The sequence below is a fragment of the Uranotaenia lowii genome, chromosome 2, assembly GCF_029784155.1.
Source record: "Uranotaenia lowii strain MFRU-FL chromosome 2, ASM2978415v1, whole genome shotgun sequence".
Taxonomy (NCBI): Eukaryota; Metazoa; Arthropoda; class Insecta; order Diptera; family Culicidae; genus Uranotaenia; species Uranotaenia lowii.
In genome coordinates, this window is record NC_073692.1 from 374,459,632 (window position 1) to 374,471,108 (window position 11,477).

The window sequence follows — 11,477 nt, forward strand, 5'->3', positions numbered from 1 at the left end:
ATGTCTCGGGCCCGTAGATAACAACCGGTCTAATGAGCGTCATGTAAATGTTACACTTCGTGCGAGGACTAAGTCTTCTCGACTGCAGTTGCTTGCGGAGTCCATAGATTAGTAGGCACGACTCCCGCTGATTATTCGTCACCGGATCTCGCTGCCGCTTTCATTGTCTGCGGTCATCAATGAGCCAAGATAGACAAAGTCTTTGATCACCTCCAGCTCGTCGCCGCCGATCGTTTATTATTTATTTACATAGTATTCCGTCTCACGACATAACTTGACGAACATAATTCCTAAAATTCACTCGGTCCATGGCAACCGTTCTCCAATTTCTCGGGCACCCCACGTTCGCCAGATCACGCTCCACTTGGTCTAACCACCTCGCTCGTTGCGCCCCCGCTCGTCTTGTTCCTACCGGATTCGTAGCGAACACCTGTTTTGCAGGACAGTCGTCCGGCATTCTCGCAACATGTCCCGCCCAGCGTATCCGGCCAGCCTTCACCACCTTCTGGATACTGGGTTCGCCGTAGAATCGCGCGAGCTCGTGGTTCATCCTTCGCCTCCACACTCCATTCTCCTGTACGCCGCCAAAGATGGTTCTTAACACTCGTCGCTCGAATACTCCGAGTGTACGCAGGTCCTCCTCGAGCAATATCCATGTCTCGTGCCCGTAGATAACAACCGGTCTAATGAGCGTCATATACAGGTTACACTTCGTGTGAGGGCTAAGTCTTCTCGACCGCAGTTGCTTGTGGAGTCCATAGTAGGCACGACTTCCGCTGATAATTCGCCTCCGGATCTCACGGCTGGTGTCATTGTCTGCGGTCACCAGTGAGCCGAGATAGACAAAGTCTTCGACTATCTCCAGCTCGTCGCCGTCGATCGTGACCTTGTTATTACTGGACAAGCGGGTTCGGTCGGTCTTGCATCCGCAGGCCAGCATGTACTTCGTCTTGGACGTATTAATCATCAACCCAATCCCTCCTGCTTCGCGTTTCAGTTCGTGGTAGATCTCTTCCACCGCCGCGGATAATCTGCCGACTATGTCAATGTCGTCGGCAAAGCAGATAATTTGACTGAATCTATTGAAAATCGTGCTTCGCATTTCGCCCACCACTCGTCGAATTACACCTTCTAGCGCCACGTTGAACATCACGCTAGATAGACCATCGCCTTGTCGAAGCCCACTATGCGCGATTCGAATCAACTACTGTCTTACAACTCTGATTCTCAATCTCCCCGTGGTGCTGGCTGGGGTGCGAGCCACCTTAGCAGAGATCGGGTACCCAACCCCGGTGGATGCTTTGGTCGCATGCGAACTGAGATAGGGGGCTTCGCACACGTGTGTTGTCCATATCAGCGGCGACGTGCGAAGTGCAACAACGTCCTAATGGTGTTCGGGACCCAAAACCACGACATCGCAACGGTCTTCCTGCGAGATAGTATGGGTTAGCAGTGGACCTTGCGAGCTCGTGGCTGCAAAAAAAAAATACAAGCAACGAACAATGCACAAGAAATTCCTGATGGAAATCGGCAAAGATTAAGAGCTCATATTAAAACAATGAAAATACTTGCATATATTTACCCGCCCTTGTCTATATCGAATATAAGTAGTCAAAACAATAAGAAATACCTTCAAAATAAGAAAAGTGCAACAAACACCAGACTTCGACGTTTTAATGCATTTTTTAAATCATTTGGAATGAAAATTAAAATTTCGATTTCAAGAATTTCCTTTGGCCCCGCCCCCTTTTGCTGATTTTTGTGGATCAAAAACAAACAGAAATTTTGCACAGGTCAGTTTTTTGGGCCAATCTGCAAAATGTATAAGATTGGTTTTAAAAATTTGACCATGAAATCTTTCCCATACATGCATTGCCTCCCTTATTCACATGCACGGGCCTTACTTAACATCAAATTCTTAGTAGCTTATAACAGACCCACATGTCACTATCAACGATTCGTCAGCGAGAGCGCTCTGAGATACCTAATGACAATGACGATGATAGTGCCAGTAGGTTTTTTCGTGATAACTGACATTTCTAGCAGTTAGCTCAATAGCTTCGATAGGTCTGGGTTGATTGTATATGTATTTTGGTAGTTTACTGACTAAGTAGATTAAACCTAGCTTATGCCGGGTATCTACGCAGTCATTGTCAACAGCATCAAATCGGTTCGTTACTGTAATTACTGTAAGTTCCATTCAGCGTTACACTATGGTCAGAAATATCCTATCAATTTATTTGTCCAATGTATATTAAAGGTTCTTGTGATTATGCTAAAAGAACAACACATTAAAATTTATTTTTAATTAGTTAAATGGATCTTGCTTGTGTATGATATTTGATGAACATTTCTCTGAAACTACTGTAGTTTTGCCGTAATTTACATTGATTTAGTCAAGAATTGTCTCTTTTTGAGTAAAGTTAGGGTCATCAAACCTAACAAATCGCGTAGCAATGTCGTGTTGTTAAAACTTACTGACATGAAAATCAGTTTAAAAAATCCAAAATACATATTATTTGATTCAGCATCTGTTTGATTCTAAAACAAAAACTAACTACTCTCGGAGCTTCGGATACGAATCTTACTGGCTGGAGGCGTTTTTTTCCTCCACCACTTAAAAAAGTTTAGTAATCGCATGCAAGTCAACATCTTACCGGTGTTCCACGTGAAGAGTAAATTTGTTGTAAAAATTTATTTCACTCGTAACTTAGAGATTATCTTTCTATTTTTATCTCACTTAGTTAAAATTGAATTATAAAAATTACAATAAGAACCACGTTTTTTTCTTGAGCGTCTATACAATGATTTTTGGTAGGTACATATATGCGTTCAACCAAGTCTGCTTGATTGTTTAATAACGCAACGCAGCCCAAATCTTTATCTTTTAATCGTATTTAGCTATTTACAATTGACACGCGCCAATCGCATCGATTTGATCGCAAATGTTTCGTTGAGCAAGAAAAAAACTGCGACGAAACAGCTTTCTGTTTACAATTGGATTATCCAGGTTTGTAAAGGTAAGGCACACGTCAATGGTCCTTATGGGGAGAACCGGTCGTCTCATCCGGACATTTTTTTTTCAATGAAATTTTGAACAGTTTTTATCAGTGAAAACCAAAATACGTCTGAATCAGTTAAGACAGTTCGATAATGCTGCTCTTGGTTGCTGTGTTTTGAAACAAATTCAAAAACTTTTTTTAAATGTTATTTTTCTTATCTTGAATTATATGATTGTACATATACCAGGTATACAAGACTCAACAGTTTTTTTTTATGGCGTTTAAATAGCTCGGGGAGCTGACGCTGGAAATGAAAATTAGAATAGTTTGGAGAAGAAAATTTAAAGTTTAGAGAAGGCAGCGTAGAATAGTAAGCGATCTTGAGACGTTGGTTAGACCATCAAGCACTTCATTATATCCATGGAGTATGTATAAAATGCAGTTCAAGATAATAAACCAACCCCTCCCGATACCAGTTGGAGGAAGGACAAGGGTGGGTTCGAGACTGGCCTCTACATACTCCCCAAGCATCTACATTCTACATACTACGGTTTATGGGCGCATTGAAAATATTAAATATAAAAAGGAAGGATCTCACCAAGTTACAGGACACCATCTTCAGCAGTTGATTTATGGTTAGATCCTTGGGCTGGCAACCATGTCATGCGAAAGCCAACGTCTGGGTCCCATGATGTTAGGGGATGGCTTGAAGGTTCGCTCAACGTCATCCAAATGATACATGAAAAGAAAACAGAAAAAAAAGAAAAGAGAAAAAAAAAAGAGAAAAAGAGAAAAAAAAAGTTTTAGTTCATATCATCTATCAATATCTAAGAAGAAGCCTAGCTTAAACTTATAATAAACCAAGATCAAATTAATAGTAGAAGTAAGCTACTCCTGTCATATCATAGAACCATACTATTTTATCAAAATATGGATGTGAGAGCCTGTTTTGCTTTTTGAAGCAAGCCTATTTCAAACTAATAAAAATTCTAGCTCAAATTAATAGTAGAAGTAAGCTACCTTATTCCTATCACAACATCACAAAATCATGCGAATTCACCAAAATATTCATATAACAGCCTATCTTACCGTTTGAGCATCGCCCTACTCTACCTGCCTCACATAGTTGAATGCCTACTTTTGAATGAGATTAAAAAATTTCCAAGACTGTTTGCTTTGAACTATAATACTATTAAAATAACTCAGGAGGAAGATCCGTTTCACAAACCTTGAACCACAAAATATCATTTCCATCCAATTAGCCCCCAGTAGACTGCCCCAAATGACCCGACTTTTGAAAAAGTTATACGCTGCATGCTAAAATTGGTCCTGGGCCTAGTACAAGATCTCATGCCAAATTTGGGCCAGATCGGACCACGGGAAGGGGTCGCTCAACGAGCCTGAAGTTTGTATGGGATTTTGAGACATTTTGTTCGAGAGGAACATGAAAAACCAGTTTTTCGTCAATAACTTTTGTCTCCCTCGTCTTTCAAAAACGGGTTTTCTTAAAGCCTAAATTATGACAAATATTTCATCTGAAGGTTGCATTTCAATTAAAGTTAAGATAAAAAAGTTATTAAGCTTCAAAAATTGGTTAACTTTTTTAAGGGTGATATTCATCACTTTTTTAATGAGGCGAATAAAGTCCGACCAGAACACTCAATGTGAAATGCATGCCGTTTCGTCAAATAATGACCGATTTTAACCATTGTTGTTGCGCTCGATTGCACTTTTTAATGTTTTTCTAATATTTGAGTTTGGATGATATTCACTTGATAGTTCGGAAAGAAGTAAGGGCGGAAAAATGCTTGACAATTGCATAACCACAGGGGCTTAGGAACATGACTGGACGATTTTTGATGCCAATTAAAAGATAAATTTAAATTAAAAGATGTTTAGAGTGTTTTTTATTACAAAAAATAATGAGATTGACACGTGAAGTTATTCAAAATCTTTTTTTTTTATTCATAGAGTAATTAACAAAGTTCAAATTATACACAACATCGTAGCAATTGCTTCTTTTCGAAGCATGCACGGTAACAGAGTTTCAAATAAATTGCTTTGAAAAGTAATGCGTACATTAAAAAAAAGAAATTTCAAACTTAAACACAATTCACTCTAAACCGAATAAAATACTTTGTTGAAATCAATTAACAATATTAACCTTCATTCTGTATCAAAAGAAAGCTACAGCTAATATAATAAAAACGTGAGAAAAATATAAAAGGACTTTTTTCGAAAAATTATCATTTCATTGGCATCATAAAGCGTTGGTCCATGTGTTTTTCGATCTAAAAAAAATGTTGGTGGTTGGTTCCGAGAATAACAACAATTCTGAATAGATTTTTTGAGAAAAAAAAGATTCTCAGTTAGGTAGAAAAGATGAAACATAAACCCCGCCCAAAGGCGGATATATGTACAATAGACTGCCTCAAATTTGTGTGGGAAATTTAAAACCTGTGCAATATTATGCGCTTTAGGTTAAAATTGATTCTAGTCCTAGTACAAGATCTCATGCCAAATTTGGGACAGATCGAATTACGGCAAGGGGTCGCTCAACGAGACTGAAGTTTGTATGGCATTTTGAGACATTTTGCTCGGAAGAAACATGAAAAACCTGTTTTTCATCAATAATTTTGGTTTCCATTGGCCGATTTCTTTCAAAAACGGTTTTTCTTAAAGGATGGTATTTATCACTGTTGATGAGTTGGGCTGGTCGAACATATTGACGCCTCATTAACAGTAATGAATACCACCGTAGAAAGTTAGCCTATTTTTGAAGCCTCATAACTTTTTTTTCTAAACTCTTATCGAAATGCAGTCTTCGGATGAAATATTTTTCATAATTTAGGCTTTTAGAAACATTATTCTCGGAAGAAATCGACCGACGGGAACCAAAGTTATTGATGAAAAACTGTTTTTTTTATTGACATCACAAATCGTCCAGTCATGTTCCTAAGCCCCTGTGGTTATGCAATTGTCAAGCATTTTTCCGCCCTTACTTCTTTCAGAACTATCAAGTGAATATCATCCAAACTCAAATATTAGAAAAACATTAAAAAGTGCAATCGAGCGCAACAACAATGGTTAAAATCGGTCATTATTCGACGAAACGGCATGCATTTCACATTGAGTGTTCTGGTCGGACTTTATTCGCCTCATTAAAAAAGTGATGAATATCACCCTTAAAAAAGTTAACCAATTTTTGAAGCTTAATAACTTTTTTTATCTTAACTTTAATTGAAATGCAACCTTCAGATGAAATATTTGTCATAATTTAGGCTTTAAGAAAACCCGTTTTTGAAAGAAATCGGACGAGGGAGACAAAAGTTATTGACGAAAAACTGGTTTTTCATGTTCCTCTCGAACAAAATGTCTCAAAATCCCATACAAACTTCAGGCTCGTTGAGCGACCCCTTCCCGTGGTCCGATCTGGCCCAAATTTGGCATGAGATCTTGTACTAGGCCCAGGACCAATTTTAGCCTGCAGCGTATAACATTTTACAGGTTTTAAATTTCCCATACAAATTTGGGCCAGTCTAGCCCCCAGTGATTGAAAAAAGCTAGATTTAAGAATAAGCCATCGTAATTCATAAACCGCAAATACACATCCACTGGAGCATTGGGGAGGAATATGGTATTTGAATATGTTAACCTACTCCTTTCTAACTTTCCAACTATTTCAATATATCTGAAGAGAAAAAAAACTCCACATCCGAATGATCTGAAAAATAGAAAAGAACATTAAGAAAAATAGAAAAGAACATTAAAATAACAATAAAAGGTCAAACAATCATTTCTGATCGGACCAGATTGACCATGTGATTGAGCTTTAGTTAAAAGCCGTGGGACCGACATCTAGGGGTTCCGTTTCACTTATGGTCGGAAGTGATCCGTTGATGCCTATAACAACGCTGAATTGTGATACTCTCACTATTCTATATTTAATGTTGTTATACGTCAAGGTATACCCATTTATATCAAAGTGATATAGATGAGCACTCAATCACGCCCACGGAGGTATACAAGACTCAACAGTTGATCACAAATTACGTCAGTTAGCGTCATGTGAACCTGCTATATGTTTTTAAGAGAACAACTGAGTCAATATCGTTATCAATTTCGTTCAAAAACTTCTATTTCTTTTATAAAAATGCCACGGAGAAACAATATTTGCACTGAAAACGTAGCATTATCTTTAGTTCTGAATATTATGTCAAAGGATCTAGATACCCTTCAAGGTTATTATAAATCTTTTATTATGACAATTTCAACGATATAAAAATAATTCTAACAAATTGAACGACTCACCTTCCCCGTTTCTTGATCTTCCTGAAATTATAAATTTGGTCTTTTCGGACAAAGTTTAGATGAACTCATCAATCGAGTCCCATTGGATCGGTTCCTGACTGCGTTCGATACCTCGTTTCTTGCCTGAATCATTGTGCGAACTTAGGTTGTGCGAAGATGTGCCAGCTTCAACATCATCAATATCAGCTGTTTTAGGTGGTGAATGTATTTCTACTTCCACCTTAACGATAACACGACAATTTGGTCCTCTGCAATTTTGAAAAACAAAAAATTGATCTTTTTTAAGAAAAATAATGAAATTATAATAACTCACGGACAATCGGGAGAGTACCAGTTTTCGGAGTCACTCGAATCCACGTTGACGTCCGGCGAACGTTTCCTTCGAGACTTTCTAATAATTGGTGGGGAGGCGACCGTCTGCTGTAGTACAAATTGATTTGCAACCGATACGGAATCGTTCGGAAGGCCGCTGTGCTTTATTTTCGGCGGGGATGGACCGGAAGCCTCGCTTTTTGTAGCACATTTAAAGCTACTATTGACGTCGGGCAGAGCGACAATAGCGAAGGGCTGGTATTCTCGAAGAAGTACCTCCTTGTGACGACCGATCTGTTGAAAATAAAATGTTGGTTTTAAATTTTCAAGTTTTTTTTAGCAGAACTCTAATTACCATATCCAGAACAGCATCTGTTTGCGGGTCCGATTGCTCCATTGACTGACGAAGCTGCTCGTCCAACATGGACTCTTCAATGACATCACACAAACTACGCATTTGCTCTAATTTCATCCCCGGAACGTACATTTCTCTGTCTGGAATTTTAAGGGTGAGTATGTAATGTATTTTGTCAATAAGCTTTTAAATGCAAAATTTACCTTTCAAAAAGTTTCTCAATTCTTGCGATTCCTGTTGACGATTTTTTCTAGATTCTGCTAATTCTTGATATCTTTTGCCGTTCTTCTTGGTCATATTTAAAAAGTTGGGCTACAGGGAAGCGGAAGCGTAGAATATTAGACAAATTTTGTTCACGGCTTTTCAAATGATAAAAATTTTTGTTTGTTTAAATTGCATGTAGTTTGTATTCAAAACCATTACCAAAATTTTATTAAATATTGTTCCAGTATCGTGAATTTTAATTTGCATTTTAAGTTTTCAATAACGATTTCAGTTTCTGTTTCTTCAGAGTAAAAATTTCAAAAAGAATTTAAATAAGAACAGTTACAGTTGAAGTCTTCAATTGAGCAATTTGCTTCTTACGAGTTTTTTTTAATCGAGGGTTGAAATGTGACTTAAAAAAGAAGTACAGTTAACCAGCTGCAGCTGTTTAATTATGTTCTTGAATCCGATTACTAACAAAAAAAAAATAAATTAATGAACTTCCGAAACAGCTCATAGCTACTCCCTTTTACGGTGCAAACATATCAAATTTAGTACAAAGTTTTCGAAGTAGCCACATTCCTACCTGTTTTTTCCGACCCAGATCTAGGAAAAGTAAAAATGTATACGATTTATTATAAAAACGGTTTTTTTACCTGTTGAAATGTTCAATTTCATCAGATTGTAACACGGTTATTGAAGAATTTGTCCTATCCAACTTGGGTATTTTTAACTGCACGCTCGCCAACTGCAATCTATTTTAGTACGAACATGTACACGCTCTCTTCGGTTTACTCATATATTGATAAAACAGTGTACTAAAAATGGCAACCCAAAGTTTGTGCACGAAAAAAAAACAGTCAGAAAATATCGAGAACAATCAGGTAAAACAATTTTTTTTGATATTTTAAAAATATTTAATTTCTAGGTAAAAAACACCAGTATACCGTTATCAATTTTTGAAAAGAGCAAATGCGCAAATATAAACAAACTGAGTCACAAGCTGCGTGAAAAAGTACGTTTGTACCCTTTAATAAATAGAAGATAGTTTGTAGTTTCTAGTTTTAAAAGTAAATTTGTTCTTGATTATTTTGTAAGCTCATCCAAACCCGATTGCAAAAATTTATAAGAAATTTTCTTACTTTGCAAGTATTAATTAATAAATAAATATCACAAAATCTATTATGATGCACTATTTAAATTTATCCTCGGTTTAACGCAAGAAAATGAAGAGATAGAAGATTGATAGAGTACTGGATCGGTTGTTAGAGAATTGTTTCAATAAAACTAAACAAAAAAGGGAAGTAGACAATGAAAACATTTATTTTTTTATAATCCACCAACTAATACTCCACTTCACAATATAGACATACTATGTGGCGGAGCAACCGGTTTGCGAGCATGTAACGCTTGTACTGAGGCCGGTATTGTGGTACATCCAACACACGAGTGCATGGTTTCGTGAATGAAAATGTCGCAATCAATGCAAAATATTTGCGCACAAGCACCGCACCGATAAACGGTTTTATCGGTCGTTTCGCCAAACAACTTCTGACAGCCATAGCAGTTAGTGGCTCCTTCCAGCTGTCCAAATGGTAGCTCCTCAAAGTGTGGCACCGGAAATAGATGGTGATAAGAACGAGCCAAATGTGGAGCCGATGCCAGGGTAAGCCCACACGAAACACACTCCACCGGAAGTTCGCAGTATTTACTGTAGCATTGGGGACAATGATAGCCACCTGAAGTGAGCTTCGCCGGGTCATCCGCGCTGTCAATGTGACACATACACATTGTCAGTACCGGATCTTTACCATCTTCGGTTTTACCGTGAGGGAATCCCATCTTGATCAAAGAAAAGTCCTGTTGATTTCCGGCCTGCGGAGGGTCGATGTGTTGCAGCAACTGATCCTTGAAATGAGCATCGTCCAGCACTGCTCCATAAACGCCACCCGTTTCCGTGCACAGAAACTTGCAAATACGGATTTCAGCCGATAGACTAACGACAGAACATCGAATTCCTTCGGCTTTGAGCGACTCAATCGTAACGTGGATATCGGTCGGGTCACACGTTGTCAAACTTCCCATAACAATCAGGACCTCGCGGCTGGCATGAGATGGAACCATCTTGAGCGTTTTCAACGCTAGTTCTAGACCATTCTGCAGAGACGGTTCCCCAGTCAGGTTCAACTTATTCAAGTTGTGAACCGCTTTCATGTGTTTCCGGCAACTGCCACCCAGTTCTGTGATTTTTTCCGCTCTTTTGGCTTTTAGAGCAATGACACCCAGTTGACTGATGGGGTTTTGATCAAAAAATTCTTCAATAAAGATTTCCAACAGTTTAAGTGTACAAATAAATCTGGTGGGTTTCAAATCCGGAACGGTCATTGCTTCCGAGCAATCCAATATGATATAGAGATGGCGCATCATACCTGAAAAATTGCAAACGTAATCTTGCTGTAAATTTTGATACATTGAATCTACTGATTTCACTCACCAAGTTTGCTGAAGCCCTTCTTCATGGCTTGGCGCTTCCGTTTGGCCTTCTGAATAATTTCGGCAATCGAACCTTCAACCAAGCCATCGTCGTCTTCTTTGATGGCTTCCCTAAAAAAAGATTTAATTTAAGTTAAATTCATTATTCACAATAAATTGAAAATCTGTAAGCTCTTGTTCTAATTTTACAAAATTGTTTCGTACCATGTTTTTTCGTAGCCGGTTTCCCACCGGTATTCCTTTGCTTCTTCCTCGTCGGCCATCGTTTGGTCCAGAGAGCTGAAGATATATGGAAACGAGATATTTTTAAATTAGGATTAATTTAAACAATAAATTATCTAATAACAAACCTATAGTTTTGTAAAAATTATTCACTGAAATTGCAAGAATGCGTGCAACTCGCGAATCCAGAATCAAAACAAAATTTATTTGTTTTGCTTTTTTGTTTAATCGTATTCCCAGGTGGTGAATTGCGAATAGAGATGGATTCTGCAAAACGTTATTTTACCGCCACCGCAGTGGCGCCAGATAAATAAGCAAGTTCAGTGTATTTTGAAATATGAATTAAGGAGTTTTTTTTTATATAACTAAAACTGTATATGATTCGTCTCGCAACAGTTGACGCAAGCGGTTGTGTTTTTTCCCAGTGAAAGTTAGTGAACCGAATTGTGAGAAGTTGATACCAACCAGTGAGTGGATACCATCCGTGCCGTTCCGTGTCTCCCGATAGATCCGGTCTTATGTGCCGTTCGTTCTGGGAGAAGGACCAGGCACGATAGATTATATCACAACAGTGTTCC

General features: G+C 38.2%; 2 protein-coding genes across 2 annotated transcripts; both read right to left on the bottom strand.

Annotated features, from left to right (window-relative positions):
• Positions 1-7,243: 7,243 nt before the first annotated feature.
• On the bottom strand, positions 7,244-8,977 carry LOC129749785 (uncharacterized). Its single transcript, XM_055744867.1, has 5 exons — positions 8,841-8,977; positions 8,184-8,292; positions 7,981-8,120; positions 7,627-7,919; positions 7,244-7,561 (listed from the first exon to the last, which is right to left on the bottom strand). Exons 2-5 carry the CDS (start codon positions 8,275-8,277, stop codon positions 7,369-7,371), a joined length of 720 nt encoding a protein of 239 aa, XP_055600842.1. The 5' UTR covers positions 8,278-8,292; positions 8,841-8,977; the 3' UTR covers positions 7,244-7,368.
• A 512-nt stretch (positions 8,978-9,489) lies between these two features.
• On the bottom strand, positions 9,490-11,098 carry LOC129746719 (general transcription factor IIH subunit 2). Its single transcript, XM_055740574.1, has 4 exons — positions 11,028-11,098; positions 10,882-10,956; positions 10,679-10,788; positions 9,490-10,613 (listed from the first exon to the last, which is right to left on the bottom strand). The coding sequence occupies exons 2-4, from the start codon at positions 10,938-10,940 to the stop codon at positions 9,541-9,543; spliced, it is 1,242 nt and encodes a 413-aa protein (XP_055596549.1). The 5' UTR covers positions 10,941-10,956; positions 11,028-11,098; the 3' UTR covers positions 9,490-9,540.
• Positions 11,099-11,477: the final 379 nt, after the last annotated feature.

Coding starts and splice junctions, on each gene's coding strand:
- LOC129746719 (XM_055740574.1), bottom strand. CDS start 10,940: ATGGCCGACGAGGAAGAAGCAAAGGAATACCGGTGGGAAACCGGCTAC. Junction 10,789..10,881: donor ACCGGCTACGAAAAAACATG/GTACGAAACAAT, acceptor ATCTTTTTTTAG/GGAAGCCATCAAAGAAGACG. Junction 10,614..10,678: donor GAAGGGCTTCAGCAAACTTG/GTGAGTGAAATC, acceptor GCAATTTTTCAG/GTATGATGCGCCATCTCTAT.
- LOC129749785 (XM_055744867.1), bottom strand. CDS start 8,277: ATGACCAAGAAGAACGGCAAAAGATATCAAGAATTAGCAGAATCTAGA. Junction 7,920..7,980: donor CAGATGCTGTTCTGGATATG/GTAATTAGAGTT, acceptor TATTTTCAACAG/ATCGGTCGTCACAAGGAGGT. Junction 7,562..7,626: donor TGGTACTCTCCCGATTGTCC/GTGAGTTATTAT, acceptor TCAAAATTGCAG/AGGACCAAATTGTCGTGTTA.